Source organism: Corapipo altera, unplaced genomic scaffold (genome assembly GCF_003945725.1).
Source record: "Corapipo altera isolate COAL_440 unplaced genomic scaffold, ASM394572v1 146, whole genome shotgun sequence".
Classification (NCBI taxonomy): domain Eukaryota; kingdom Metazoa; phylum Chordata; class Aves; order Passeriformes; family Pipridae; genus Corapipo; species Corapipo altera.
Genome location: NW_020884981.1, coordinates 1226475 through 1241153, shown reverse-complemented (window position 1 = coordinate 1241153; position 14679 = coordinate 1226475). Strand labels below are relative to the sequence as shown.

Below are 14679 nucleotides of genomic sequence, written 5' to 3'. Positions count from 1 at the left end.
TGAAATGGGCCAGCACAAGCCATTGGTACAGTGCACTGGTGTGCACTGTAAATCTACAGACTACAAGGCTCTGTGTTTCTCCATGTTTTTTAAAAAAATACCGCTGTGAACTTTCTCATGTCTGTGCAGTGTGTGTTAACAGGATGATACTGTAGTTTTATTTTCCCACATTTTTCAAGCATACTTATTATATATAGTACATAAGATAAATATAATACGGCATATATAGTGTATATGTATTATCTGAATAAGTATACCTGCTAGAGATGTTTGCTTTCCTTGTACAGGTTTGCAGTCTGTGGCAGCTCCTGTTGTTATGGCTGTGTACGTAGATCATCGGACAGACGCTCCTGATTCCGTTGCTTCCCCTTCCCACATTGCTTGGCACCCACTTCACCCACTCCTGGCAGTCGCTTCCATCAGCACAGCAGCTGGGGGCTGTGTGGATATCTACCTGGAACAGGTGAATAATCAGCAACTTTGCTTTTGGTTTTGATATGGAGTCACAGAATCACAGACTGGTTTGGATTGGAAAGGACCTTAAAGCCCACCCAGTTCCAGCACTTGCCATGGCCAGGGACACCCAAGCTCCAAGCCCCATCCAACTTGGCCTTGAACACTTCCAGGGCAGCCACAGCTTCTTTGGGCAACCTCTCATAGTTCAAAACACTTCACATTTTTTATCTCTATATTTGCAGCCTTACTTATGCTCTATAAATCCCTCTCTCTGGATTTTAATTACTGTCCATGTCCTGTGCTATCTAGGACATGACAGATTCATCAGCTACTCATTATATGTGTTTTTAAAATGATCTTCATAAATTAAATTGATCTTTTGATTGAAATTCGATCTTTACAACCTTTAAATCTTGTTTGTGATGATTACTGATTTGCTTTTTACTTCTCATAGTATGAGAATTTCAGCTTATAAGTAAAATGAACACATGCTGTTGCCTCTTTTTAACTATTAAGTGAATAGCACATACAAAGAAATGGAAATTAAACAAATCATTCCACCACCTTGAGACTGAACTGACTTGCTAGACTCAACTTGTTCCATTTGAGTAGGTTGTTTCCTAGTACAGTTTCTGTCTGTAGACAGATATTTCCTTTGCATACTCTAAAATTTACATGAGATGGCTTTGGTTTGCATAATTTTTAGGAAAAAAGCTTGTTATTTAGGGAAATAGCACTACAAGTTATATAGCAGCAGTCTTACTGGAAATGTGTAAGTCTGTTAATAGTAGTAGTCTATAAAATGTGTACTTTTCAAAGGGTATTATGAAAAATTGTCATCCTAGTTTTATAAATGAAAAAATAAATACATAGAGAGGTTAAATGAATCACCTGAAATGTTCTTGCAAGCATGCCCAAAGGAGGATCTGCCTTTAAGAGCTATTGGAGCATTAGATTATTCTAATAATAATAGTGATGTACTTTATTCTTTTTCAACACTTGGGGGATTTTTTTACCTTGAAATGTACTCAAAGCCTTGTTGTCCTTCATACAGGAGTGGAAGCTTGATATTGACTGGGAGCTGCTCCTGTGTGCTGGGAGGGAAGAACAGCCTGGAAAAGCAGAGCCAGGCTTTCCCTCACTCAACACTGCTGAATTCTCATTAGCAATTTCCAAATGGATGTACTGCGTGTTGTAGCACATTTTCATTTTAGCACATAAAATAGCGGTAACGAGAATTTGTGTAGCCACTTCATATCTCTGGCAGGTAGCTCTCCTACATGCCAGTCGTTTATCACAGGAAAATATCTTACTGACTGGGCAGTGAATCTGAAGGTTTGGCTGCATCCATGTGCTGAGTTTCCATCGAGCTGAGCTCGTGCTGATTTCGGTTCACAGGGAGAACATGTGTCTCATTCACATGTGGAGAGAAGCTTTCAGGTCACATTGCTTGCCTGGCACCCTTCTAGACCCATCCTGGCAGCAGGATGGGAGAGGGGAGAAGTTGTGGTGCTGAACAAACAAGAAAAGGAGCAGCACATTGTACCCCCAGATCACAGCACCAAAATCACAGTCCTGAGCTGGAGCACGAATGGTACCTGCCTTGTGTCTGGGGATGAGGTGAGTGGCTGAAATGCCAGTTTTGTGTCTGTTGTGGAACACAGTATTGGAAGCTCTGTGATGGGGAGGGATCATGGAATGGATTGTTAGGAGAAGGGAGAGTTTTGTGGGAGAGAAATTTCTTTAGGTACAAATTAAAACTCTTTGAGAATAAAATCAAATCTTAGGGGTTTAACTTTTTCTACAGTACTCATTGCTGTTCTACCAATTTCTCTTTAAATAAAAGTGTAACTAACCTCAGTAAGTGTTGGGGTGTCCTGTGCAGGGCCAGGAGCTGCACTCAATGATCCTTGTGGGTCCCTTCCAACTCAAGATATTCTATGATTCTACAATTCTATCTTCACTGAGATATGTCATCATAAATCCTGAAACGCGAGAAAATTATTTGAAAATAACTTCAGAAAGTTGGAATAGGATGCTGTGAAAATCAGAAGCTCTTAATTTATGTTTTAAGTAACAAATAACATGGATGACTTTAAGGTTTTTATCACACAAAGAATCCTAAAGACCTAAGTGCCTTCTTATGATGAAAACCTATTTGTAAGGCAAATAACTTTCATAACAAGGAACTAAAGCTTTAGATTGTTAAGAGTGATTTGGAAAATACAGGATAGAATGTGAAAACATATCTACTTGGAAGGGACCCAGATAGATAATGAGGTCAATGTCCTTTGTCGTTTTCAAATACCATTTGAAAACAGATCAGTTCTACATCCTTTCCAGTGAAGAGGTAGTGAGTTTTTTGGTTTTTTTTCATTTCCAATCTTATGTGTTTCAAACTCAGAACTGAGTTTGCAACTAGTTTAGTTTATCTGGATACGGGCTGGGATATCTAGAATGAGATGGAAGGAAGCTCAGCAGCTTTAGAAAGCTGCTGGCTTTTCCTCCATTCCTATAAATGGTGCAGGTGGTTTTAATTGGGATCCTTGGAATTTGGTGATATTTAAAGCTGAGGGAAGAGTGAGAGGAGGAGCCAGCAAGGTCATAGGATCCTGTGATTTTCAGAGATAACCAGCAAACATTGTATGAACTGCAAGTGGCCTTGTGGGACAAGAGTACAGCAGTGTCACAGATGCACAACTGAGTGACGTTATTTAAGCTGCAAGAGACAGCATTGCACTTAATAAACAGTTTTGGATGGTATAAATTATGCCATCTTACTATTGAAAAGAAGTTAGAACTTTTAAGAAAAAAAGAAGGAAATAATATAATGTTAAAGATAACTGATTCCCTGTGGCTTAGTTTTAAGTGGGAGTGATTATGTGTCAACTAAATGAAAGGAAAGGTTTTGTTCTGTCAATAAAATGTTTATTTTATTTTTATGTGTAGTGAGTAGCTGAAGTTTGGATTCTCATCTGTGTGCAAAGTGGAATGAATTAACTGTTGTCTTTTTCCAGCACGGTGTCCTGTTTCTGTGGAAGGTGGACCACCGAGGCAGAGTGCAGGGCCCTGCCCTGGTGAAGCAGGAGTATGGGAAATGCCTGGGGCATTGTGTCTTTCGGCCACCCCTTCCTGGCGAGTGAGTATTGGCCCTGGCAAAGCTCTACTAGACCAGGTCTTTGTCTTGTTCCACAGAAAGAAAGTCCTACTCACAGATGAACTATTTTTAAATATTTGAAAAAAGGTTCTTCTCCTAACTGCCCTTTATTTCCAAGCTCTTCTCCCACTGATAGCTGTCTCTGGCAACAGGACTTCCTCCTCTTGTCCATACCTTCTATCTGTTGCTGTTAACTCTTCTGTCTTTAGTTCTAATTAGCAGTGTTGCTGATCGTGAAAAGCATACTGGAAACATGATTATCATTAAAGTATTGGCAAAAATAATTAAATTAAAAGTCAATTCTTAAACATTATTATTTCTTTCTTCTCCAAGCAAGAAATAGGAAAGAGCTCTAGTAAAAAATAAGAGTTTTCCTTGCCTGGGATCTTCTGTTTCATATCTCTGTAAAAATAATAATGCTTATGGGAAAAAAAAGGTGAAACAATGCAAATGAAAACTAATATTAAATATTTTTTTGTATCTTTTTAAGTTTGCCCTTTTTCCAATCAGTGTATGAAACATCTTTTTTCTTTTTATACAATACACTTAATTAACTAGGCATCCATCCTTTGAGACTGAAACTACTCTGTTCTGTAAGGAATTGGGATTGAAGTATCTCTGTTTGCAGGGACTTTGTACAGCTGGCAAAAGCAGCTGTGAGTGGTGATGAGAAGGCCTTGGATATGTTTAACTGGAGGAAAGCTGGAAAGGGATCACCTCTGAAAATGGCAGTCCAGGAAGGACTCTCCTTCTTTATCGCTTTGACGGATGGTAAGAGCAAAACCACTTTTCCAGTCTGCTGGAACATTTCCTTAAAGCTTCAAAGTAGCTCAGTGTACAATAGTTCTGCTTTCATATATCTAACATCTGGAGTATATCCATATATCCATCATGTTCATATATTCAACAGAGTAGAGTATTCATAGGAGTTGTAGAATGTTTGGTGGTAAGAAGAAATTAATAAAATTATTTAAATCTTACCATCTTCAGGGTGGTCCTGTCCACAAGGACACCAGAGGTATTGGGTTAGTCAGGTTCGTGAAGAAGTGAGCACGAGGAAAACCATCTCTAACACAAGTGTAGATAAAATTAGCAGTTGTTAGCACTTTGTGCAAACCTTCAAAATAATGTGTGTGTCCTGAGGTGTTTTTATCTATAAATAGGCAAATGCTACTAAAACATAAAATAAATTCTGAATTTGCTTTTTCATGTTTTTCTCATTCTTTGAAATGATGCTTCAGTCTAAGAGAGCAAAAATAGTCTGAGAATCTGTTCTGTTAGTTTTCTCCCTAATATCATCTCTTCCTGGTCTTTTCCTCTTTGTGGTCTTTTCCTCTCCCTCTTAGTCTTCTGGGTACTAGTTTGCCCCAAGCAATTTTCTTCTCACCCCATTGTTCTCCTGATGCCTTCTCTCTCTAACCTGCTCATTCTGAACTGGAGACAGAATGTGTGTGACAAGTAGCACAATGAGTGTGTTTCTGGCAGTTGATTTGAATATATAGTCCTCTTGATTCAAGTGTAACTACTCTGAAAACATTTCAGTTACACTGGTTCTGCAGCTCAGTTACAGTGTGATTCACTGTTTTATCAAGAATGACACCCCCAGTTTACACCAGTACAGCAAGCAGTACAGCAGCAGTACAGCTGGCAGGAGTGGTGTGGGCCAGCTGCGTGGTTGGAAAAGGCTTACAGAGCGCTTCTCAAAGGTACAAGGAGAGAAGGAAGCTTTGAGAAGCTGTGCGTGTTCCACCCTCACCTTCAAAGCCGCTGTTTTGGTAGTGCAGAGCCCCATCTAGGGACAGGCTGTGCGTCCTGCAGGCGTTGTCCTTGCTTGGGCCTCCTTGCCGCACTTCTCAAATTTCAGTCAAATGACACTGTTCCTTTTGAGCAGCCTCATTGACTAGGTTGGTTTGGGCATGTGTTTTGGACACAGTTCTTAATTTGGTTATTGATTTGCCATAACTCCCAAATGTCCTGAGAAGGACTTGGGGGTGTTGGTGGGTGAGAGACTGGACGTGCCTTGCCTGTGTGTGCTGGGATGCAGAAACCTCCATATCCTGCACTGATCCCACAGCGTGGGCAGCAACAGGGGAGGGGGGGATTCTGCACCCTCAGGTGAGACCCCACCTGCAGTTCTATGTCGGGGTCTGGGATCCTCAGCACAGGAAGGAAATGGAGCTGCTGGAGCGAGTCCAGAGGAAGCCACAGTGATGATCAGAGGGTTGGAGCCCCTCTGCTCTGGAGCCAGGCTGGGAATGCTGGAGGTGTTCACCCAGAGAAGAGAAGGCTCCCGGGAGACCTGAGAGCCCCTTACAGGGCCTGAAGGGGCTCCAGAAGAGCTGGAGAGGGACTTTGGACAAGGGCCTGGAGGGCCAGGATAAGGGGCAGTGGCTTCCCTCTACCAGAGTGCAGGGATAGATGAGATATTGGGAAGAAATCCTTGGCTGTGAGGGTGGTGAGGCCCTGGCACAGGTTACCCGGAGAAACTGTGGCTGCCCCATCCCTGTAAGTGTTTGAGGCCAGGTTGGACAGGGCTTGGAGCAACGTGGGCTAGTGGAAGGTGTCCCTGCCCATGACAGGTGGGTTGAAAAGAGGTGAGCTTTAGGGTCCCTTCCAACCCAAACCATTCTGTGGTTTAAGAAGATGAAATTATCTGTGCAGTGTTTTATGTCAGGGAGAAAATAAAGCAGTGGGACAGGACTTTAAATTTTTTTTTTTTTATATGGCTGGAATGTAGAGGATGGTAATGTATTTGCAAGATTTTTGGAAATCTAAACATTCTTTTAATTAGATACATCATATTGTTCCTTGGGTACAACATTTTAGCATGGATCCTTAATGTTCATTTTTATAAATTTGCATGTTCTACTTCAGCTTTTGGGGGAAGATACTATTTAATTTCGCAGGTTTTTTTTGATTTGCACTGGTTTAAAATATCACCCTTGTATAATACCATGATTTGCTAAGACATTATGTGGGTGTCGCATGAGATCTGTCAGGTTTCAATTACATTGGTTTGGGTGATTTTTGTAATACCACTTGCAAACAACCATGTAGGGGTTTTCACTGCCTAAACCCGGGCATGCAGTGGGCCGAGGCCAGTTGTAAGAGGTTCAGTAAGGTGAAGTACTGGGTTCTGGACTTGAGTCCAATAACCTCATAGAGCTCCAGGCCTGGGACAGAGTGGCTGGAAAGTGCCCAGAGGAAAGAACCTGAGGGTGCTGGTCAGCAGTGGCTGAACATGAACCAGATGTGCCTAGGTGGGCAAGAAGGCCAATGGCCCCTGGGCTGTATCAGAAGGCCCAGGGCAGTGCCCATCCCTGTGCTGGCACTGCTGAGGCACCTCCAGCCCTGGGGGCAGTTCTGGGCCCTTCAGACAAGAGACATTGAGGGGCTGGAGTGTGTCCAGGGAAGGGAATGGAGCTGGGGAAGGGGCTGGAGCAGCAGGAGCAGCTGAGGGAGCTGGGGGGGCTCAACCTGGAGAAAAGGAGGCTCGGGGGGACCTTCTGGCTCTGCAACTCCCTGACAGGGAGCCCTGTGTCAGGCTCTGCTCCCAGGGAACAAGGGACAGGAGGAGATAAAACAGTGTCAAGTTGTGCCAGGGCAGGTTTAGGTTGGATATTTGGGACATTTTTTTCCCTGAAAGGGTAGTCAGGCACTGGCACAGGCTGCCCAGGGCAGTGGTGGAGTCAACATGCCCTGAAACGTGGCACTTCATGGTAGGGTTTAGTGGGCATGGTGGTACTTGGTTGAAGGTTGGACTTGATGATGTTGGAGGTCTTTTCTAACCTTAATGATTCTGTGATTCTATGATTTATAGAATAGTACAACTTAATGAAATGATAGTGGCTTTTAAAATGTTGATGGGTGCCGTAGTTGCTGTTTTCAGTGTTCTTAGACACAATCCCATTTGCCAGTGAAATTAATGGATTAAAGCTGAATTTGATGTGTGGTGCAGTGTTTCTAAACAATGGACAACTTCAGGTCTGCAGTTTTCTGTCATCTAAACTCTGCTGTAAATTGGACCAATTCTTAGCTGCCATTCTTCTTTCACATATTATTTCTAAAACTGAAGATTTCAGAAGCCATCTTTCATGCAGAAAGTTTGCTTGTAGTTTAAAATTATTATTATTATTATTATTATTATTATTGGATTTCCTAAATAGGGAAAAATAAGCTTTAGTTTATTGCTCCTGTCAGCTGTCATAGTCTGTATCGTGAGACAAACTATAAGACAAAAGAATTGGTTTTTTTACCTTTTCAGCACTTGTGGAATGTTTTGTTCAGATAGAAAGCAGCAACTTTGGGTTTTGTAGCTAAAAGCTTTTGACTAAAAGCTGCACCTTGTTTGTGTGTGCTGCAGGTTCTGTGCACTACGTGAATGAGAAAGGAAAGACAAGGCAGGTGTTGTCCACTGACAGTCTGGTCCGAAAGCTCCTGTTGCTGGAGGAAAGAGATGTTTTACTTTTAATAACAGAGAACCTGCAGTTGTCCTTGTATGCATTTATCCCTGAGGGAGAGGCAGAAGAGCTCATGAAGGTAAGAGTCACACTACAGGGTAAAGTTGCAATATTTATTCTTTGTAAGTATTTGTTTGGTTTGTTGTTGGTTTGTTGGGTTTTTTTTGATTATCACTATTTTACCTACAAATGAAGGAACTGTCATTTTTGTTTCTCAGATAATACCTTGGTGAACAAACAAAAATATGCTCATTTAGAAGTGGAATAGGGTGATCTGTTACTGAACTTGGAAAGATGGTTTTTTGATTCTGTGATCTTGTCTTCCTATTTTTTCGTAATTTTCTTTCATTTTGATCCTATCTTAATCCTTTTACACTTCATTGCCTTTTTGTAGTGAATTGGAGAAAAATTTGAAATTCCAGTATAATCAAATATTTTTTAAAATGTGTTGTGAATAAATAGTCAATAATCTGTGTCCTCAGAGATTTGGAGCTTACCTGTCTTTCAGCACCTCCTCTGGGTGACACTGCCTTTGTCTGCACATCTGAAAGATGGTGTCATTTTACACGCCTCGAGAGGCGAGGCAGCTTTCAAAAAGTTAAAGCCCTGTAGTCACAGAATCACAAATAATAATGTAGTGACCCAAAAATTATTTGGGGCAAAAAGCAACCAAACGTCTTCCAGGATTTATAATCTCCTTGCCTCAAATAAAATACTGCACTGTTACAGAATGCTGCTTGTGGGTGGAACTCAAACCTTCACCTTCCTAGGATGTTTTTTCTCTTTATCTAAGATAGAAAAAGACTGGACACTTGTGTATTACAGGAGTGTCCACCTCTTATTGATCATTACTTATGTTTGACTAGAAGTAAGATTTGGTATTTCACATTTTTAAGCAATCTTTATCAAGTTCTAAGAGAAGACCTAGTGCAAGAGTGAAAAACTGCTCCTTACCTACTTAATTAACCCACTACAAGGTTTCTTTTATTAAATTTATACATTACATCTTGATGCACTTAGTGGTGATCACTATTAGTCTGTCTGAACTGGCAGATGGGTCGAGTTATTCTTACATCTTAACTTTTTAGCCAAACTAGGCAGTTCAGATGCTTACTGTCCTTCAGTGTGTTCCTCCCACCTTCTGTAAATTTATTTATGTGCTTATGGTTAACAGGTGAAGTTAAGTGGGAAGACTGCTCATTCTACAGACATCATTCTGATAGACCATAGCCTGGTTGTTACAGCGCTAGGTGAGACAGTCATCAGGTAAGAACCCTCGTTTGAAAGTTTTCTGGATGCCCCTGAGAAGGACCAACTGAAAGGTTTACAGTCTGCAATGAACTGAATATTTTGCTGAAATGTTGGTTGTGGGTTTTTTTACCAATAATGAAAAACTCCCAATATTTCCTAATTTTTTTTCTCAAAATAAATAGAGAAATTGAATGAAAAATCTGTTTCCTTGAGGACAAAACCTGATTCTATATGGCCTGCTTTCTCTCTAAGGTATTTTATATTGTTAGGCAGTGCTACCCAAATCTGTTCCTTCCTTGAGTGCTGTTATTGATTTCTTCTAAAAATAGACCCACCTGGGGGTTTTGGAGCCATTTAACTGCTCTTACCATTGTTCCTGTCTGATCCTTAGGATACTCATAGCATCAGCAACTGGAAAAAAGTGCTTACTTTTCAGGTCATTTCTCTGTTACTGTAATATAAGACAAGTAATTAAGTTTCTCCTGTCCCTAATCCTTTAAAGTACATATGTTGCTTTGCCATGCTGTTATGTTACTGTGTTCTGTAGTTTTACCTTTTTGGATCTTTTTAAAATATTTTCTCCCTGTCTTTACTATGACCTGCTGTACCTGTTTCCTCTAACTTTTTGGAGGGTGGGAGTGTTCCATTAACATCACTAGCTCCCTATCTGCTACTATCAGACAGGATCTTCTGTTAATTTTATGAGAATACAATAAAGACCGAGTATCAAGATGGAATATGTTTTATGGTAGTGTTTAGTTCTAGAAAATAAATCTGGAATCTGAAGGACTGGTGGCTAACCAAGGGATATTCTTAAAATAGGGGAGGAAGCATAAGTAGGGAGGAGGAAAATTGCAACTAGCCCTCATTTTTTTTTCTTTTTTTCTTAAAGCTGATTTTGCTTCTGATACCTTTCTTCATAGTAGAATATCCCAAAATGTACTGCAGATTAAAAAGTCAAAGGAAAAGGATTGTTAAGAAATTCACATTCCAGAGGCAGCTGCTGACAATTTAATTTTAAAAATTGTATGATCTGGGTATTAGGGAAATAGCAAATTCATGCCATGTACAGCATCCTGTTGAACTGTGTTTAGCAAGACACTTGGAAGGAAAAGCATTATTAACACTCTTGATTTGTGCGCCTTAGGTTCTGGGATTTGGACCGAGATGAGAACTATGTGCTCTCCCCGGATGTGCAATTTGGCTTTGAAGGAGGAGAATGTATTAACTGCGTGTCTTACTGCAGTGCTAAAGGTGAGAAATAACATGGGAACTGTGATCTCTTGGTCCTAATCCTTGTCAAACCTCAGCCTTCCGTGCCCTGGAGTCATTTCAGTATATTTGCCTTGTGACTGAAGGTCTCGGTGGCAGCATGTGATGTAGAAGGTTTTAGGTTTAGGTTAAATTGAATCTCAGGAAAAGGTTCCTCCCCCAGAGGGTGGTTGGGCACTGAACAGGCTCCCCAGGGCAGTGATCTTGGTCCCAAGGCTGCCAGAACTCAAAGGAGCATTTGGACAATGCTCTCAGGAACATGGTGGGATTGTTGGGGTGTCCTGTGTAGAGCCAAGAGCTGGACCCAATGATCCCTGTGTGCCCCTTCCAACTCAGGATATTCTATGGTTCTGTATTCTAATAAATGGTTAAAATGAAGCCATTGTCTGGTATATGTAAAAGATAACTTCATCTGGTAGCTTAAAAAGTGCACCTTGTGATGTGGAACTTCTCCCATTGTTTCTCCAGAAAGATTCCCCAGTCCAGGACTAGGATTTTGGTTTGCAGTGAGTAAGGCAAAAAATGGTTCTGTACAAGGTGGATTCTCAAGTACCCGAGAACTGGAGTTGGCTGCCTGTTACATTGTCTAACGTGGGTTTGTTTTCCTGAGGTGTGTTTGTGAATGGCAGGTCTCCTGGCAGCTGGAACGAGCAAAGGGAGGGTAGCAATGTGGAGGAAAACAGCAGGATCTGACCAGAGCACACGGGCTTTGGAGGGCAAGGAGAAGTGGAAGTTCCAGGCATCCACAGAACTTGAGGGAAATGTCACTCAGATAAAGGTAAGAAAGGAAAGAACTTCCTTGAATGTTGATGGGACTTCACAACAGTTGGATGAATAGAGCACCTTTGTGAAACAGATGAACACAATCATTCTCTTAAGGATATGTGTCCCACCACAGGTTGGTCCTCCTTAGGAGGAAAAACCATGAAAATCAAGTAACTTTTAAAATTGAAATGGGCAGAAATATTCCCTGTTTGTACCTAGTCTCTCCGTCATGTGTCTCATCGACAAACCCTTTGGATTCCGCACCCTGAAGTCATCTTCTGGAAAAGAAAGGTTGTCAGGAATGTCAATTTTACATAAATTTATTAAAATAACAAGCAGGAAAAGCTGACTAAATGCATACTTTTATTCATCAATCATTTTCTTCTTTTCATCAATTTCTCAACATAAAGTTTGCTCTTACTGGTAGTTATGAAAAATAAAAGGATGTATTTACAACCAAATATTTTTTGGTGAGAAGATGGGCCATCTAGAACGGAATGCTATGTTTTTACACACCAAATGGTATTTCCAGCTGCTTTTTCATCAGAAAAACATTTCTTGTTTGCCAGATAATTTTATAATGTGTGATAGTGTCAGACTAGATGGGAATAATAAATTTACTCTTACAAATTTGTAAACCAAATGCTTTAAACCATCTCTACTGCTATTTGCACTATTTTTAATGCTGACGGCTGTAACAAGATACAGCATTATAATATTTTAACCCATTGCCTGTTAAGTGTCAGGGTTCAGCATTTTTATTTATTTGGAATATTTTCACTTGTCACAGTGAGGTTAAACACTGTCATTCTATACCTATTAGCATTTTGATATATGCAGAAGAGAAATGCTGAGTATAACAATCATGAATTTAACTTTTCAATTTTAGAGTGTTTCTATTATACTTTATATCATTCTGTTGCTGGTTTCATATGTGAGAACAATCCCCATTATTTTTCATAAGAAAAGAAAATCAAACAAATGTATCTGGTGCCTTTCAAGAGAAAGTAATTTTATATTTGTTATTATTCTGTTTCCACATAAGAGTGGAAAGTATTTAAAAAGCAATGAGAGTCCATAACGCAGTCCTGCTTACAAAGTTAAACCAGAAGTGCTGTGAAAATAGAGAATCCAAGTGTTTTATGAACATGCTTCAGTAACAAAAGGTCCAGGATATAGGAAATAGTGTGTGCCATGAATATCTCATACATCTGCTAATAAGTTGAGGGAAGGGAAGAAATATAGGTGTTTCTTGCCCATTTGAGCCTTTTCCAGATAACAGGATACGAAGCACTGTCCAGAAATAGCACCTTGTTCCCAATGTTTGGGAGCATAAACAAAAGCATTGCCAAACAATTGTCAACAAGCACAGTGGGTTTATCTCATCAAGCTGTCTTTAATTATGGAAACTCTAGATTATTTTTGTTGGAAGGAGGACAATGAAGATGATGAAGGGCCTTGATTTGAAGCCATGCGAGGACACTGAGGGCACTTGGTGTGTTCAGATGGAGGAGACTGAGGAGAGATCTCACTGCAGTTCCCACTGCCTGGGCAGGGGCAGAGGAGGGGCAGGCCCTGAGCTCTGCTCTGTGAGGACCAGGGACAGGAGCCAGGGAATGGCCTGGAGTTGTGTCATGGGAGCTTTGGGTTGGATATTAGAAAGAGTTATTAAACTCTTTAAATACATGATGCTCTCTTGCAGCAGTAAATTAAGGTGGTGCAATAGTATCTTAAAAAAAGAAGCAGTTTTAATTTAAAAACCAGCTCCTCTACTTAGTCTGAGTAGCTGGATAATAAGCATAATAGTTTGAATCTGTAATAATTCCTAGTCATTGCCTATAGCTGTATTTAGATAGTAGAACTTCATGTATGTATAAAAATGTTTATTTATTTATTTGTGTCCTTCCCTATGCCATCTCCCTGGGGACATTGCTGTGACTGTTCAAGACCATAGATGAAATGGTGTGTTTTTTCTTTCCCTGTTCTGTACAGTGGGGCTCCCGAAAAAACCTGCTGGCAGTGAACAGCCTGAGCTCTGTGGTGATCCTCAGCGAACAGGCCATGTCGGCGCATTTTCATCAGCAGGTGGCTGTGGTTCAGGTGTCTCCCAGCCTCTTCAATGTGACCACCTTCAGCACAGGAGCCACGCACAGCCTCCGTGTCGATATGAATGTTAATGGAGTCTTTGCTACTAAGGTTAATTGTTGTTTTGTTTTGTTTTCATTTATTTGCTTAATCAGTTGCCCGGTTCGGTGTATAGAGATCAAACATTCTAAGTCTTTAAGATAAACTTTCTTTGATGTTCAGCTTAGTGTGTTATGGAGGTAGTGTTGTAATGGTAGCAATGGTGCTGTGGTGCTGGTTTTTCAGATAGCACAGGGACTCAGGAATTCTTGAGGTGCTGACCAGAACCCAGAGAACTTCTGGATTACCAAAAGCCTTCCAGCCCAATGTACAGAGGAACTAGTAAATGGTGGCTATTGTGGTGGAGTTCTTGCTGTGTTGTTGTGTACATTCCTATATGTTTCCAAAGGAACTGAATGTACACGTTCATTTGGTGTTTTGTTTGTTCTAGGATGCTCTGGTATTCTGGAACGGGAAACAGGTGACTGTCTATGAGTGTTCAGGAGATACCTTCAAAAGTGCAGGTAGGACTTAAAACACTGGTCAGAGTTGAAATGATTCTTTTCCTCCAGAGTTATATGTTCTCTTCATTCATGGTAGTTAATGGACTGTAGTCATAGAATGATAGAAGAGTTTGGGTTGGAGGGGACTTTAAAGCTCATGTCATTCCAACCCCCCTGCCCTGGACAGGGACAACTTCCTCTAGACTGGCAAAAAACTCAAGGCTTGAGGAAACAAACTTCTATCTGATGTAGCAAAATTACACTGTACAGGGCCTTGCATGAAACATGATATGAGGATAGAACTGCTTTTTTTTTTTTTTTTGGTTTGTTTGGGGGGGGGGGGGGTGGTGGTGGGTGGTGGTGGGGTGGGGTTGGTGGTGGTTTTTTTGGTTTATTTTTTGTTTGGTTGGTTTTTTTTTTTGCTTTTTTTTGGGTTTTTTGTTTGTTTTCTTCTGATTTTTGTGGGGGTTTTGTGTTTTTTGTGGGGTTTTTTTTGCTTTTTGGGGGTTTTTTTTGTTTTTTGTTTGTTTTTGGGTTTTTTTTTTCAGTTTTTCTGGTGGTTTTTTTGGTGGGTTTTCGTTTGGTTTTGGGGGTTTTTGTTTTGTTTTTTTGGTTTTGTTTTTTTTTTTTTGTTGTGTTTTTTTGGTTTTTCTGGTTGTGTTTTGTTTTTGGGGGGTTTTTTTTGTTGTGT

At 40.5% G+C, this 14679-nt stretch overlaps 1 protein-coding gene across 5 annotated transcripts in view; it reads left to right on the top strand.

Moving 5' to 3' along the window:
- IFT140 (intraflagellar transport 140) overlaps positions 1 to 14679 on the top strand; it is an 80091-nt gene that overhangs the window by 7689 nt on the left and 57723 nt on the right. For all 5 annotated transcript variants that reach the window (XM_027665781.1, XM_027665779.1, XM_027665780.1 and 2 more), the window contains exons 2-11: positions 288 to 463; positions 1855 to 2076; positions 3474 to 3595; positions 4242 to 4384; positions 7977 to 8152; positions 9248 to 9339; positions 10472 to 10578; positions 11226 to 11374; positions 13354 to 13557; positions 13937 to 14009. In XM_027665781.1, coding sequence (XP_027521582.1) covers positions 317 to 463; positions 1855 to 2076; positions 3474 to 3595; positions 4242 to 4384; positions 7977 to 8152; positions 9248 to 9339; positions 10472 to 10578; positions 11226 to 11374; positions 13354 to 13557; positions 13937 to 14009 — 1435 coding nt within the window. In that variant the 5' untranslated portion in view covers positions 288 to 316. The remainder of the gene's footprint in view (positions 1 to 287; positions 464 to 1854; positions 2077 to 3473; positions 3596 to 4241; positions 4385 to 7976; positions 8153 to 9247; positions 9340 to 10471; positions 10579 to 11225; positions 11375 to 13353; positions 13558 to 13936; positions 14010 to 14679) is intronic.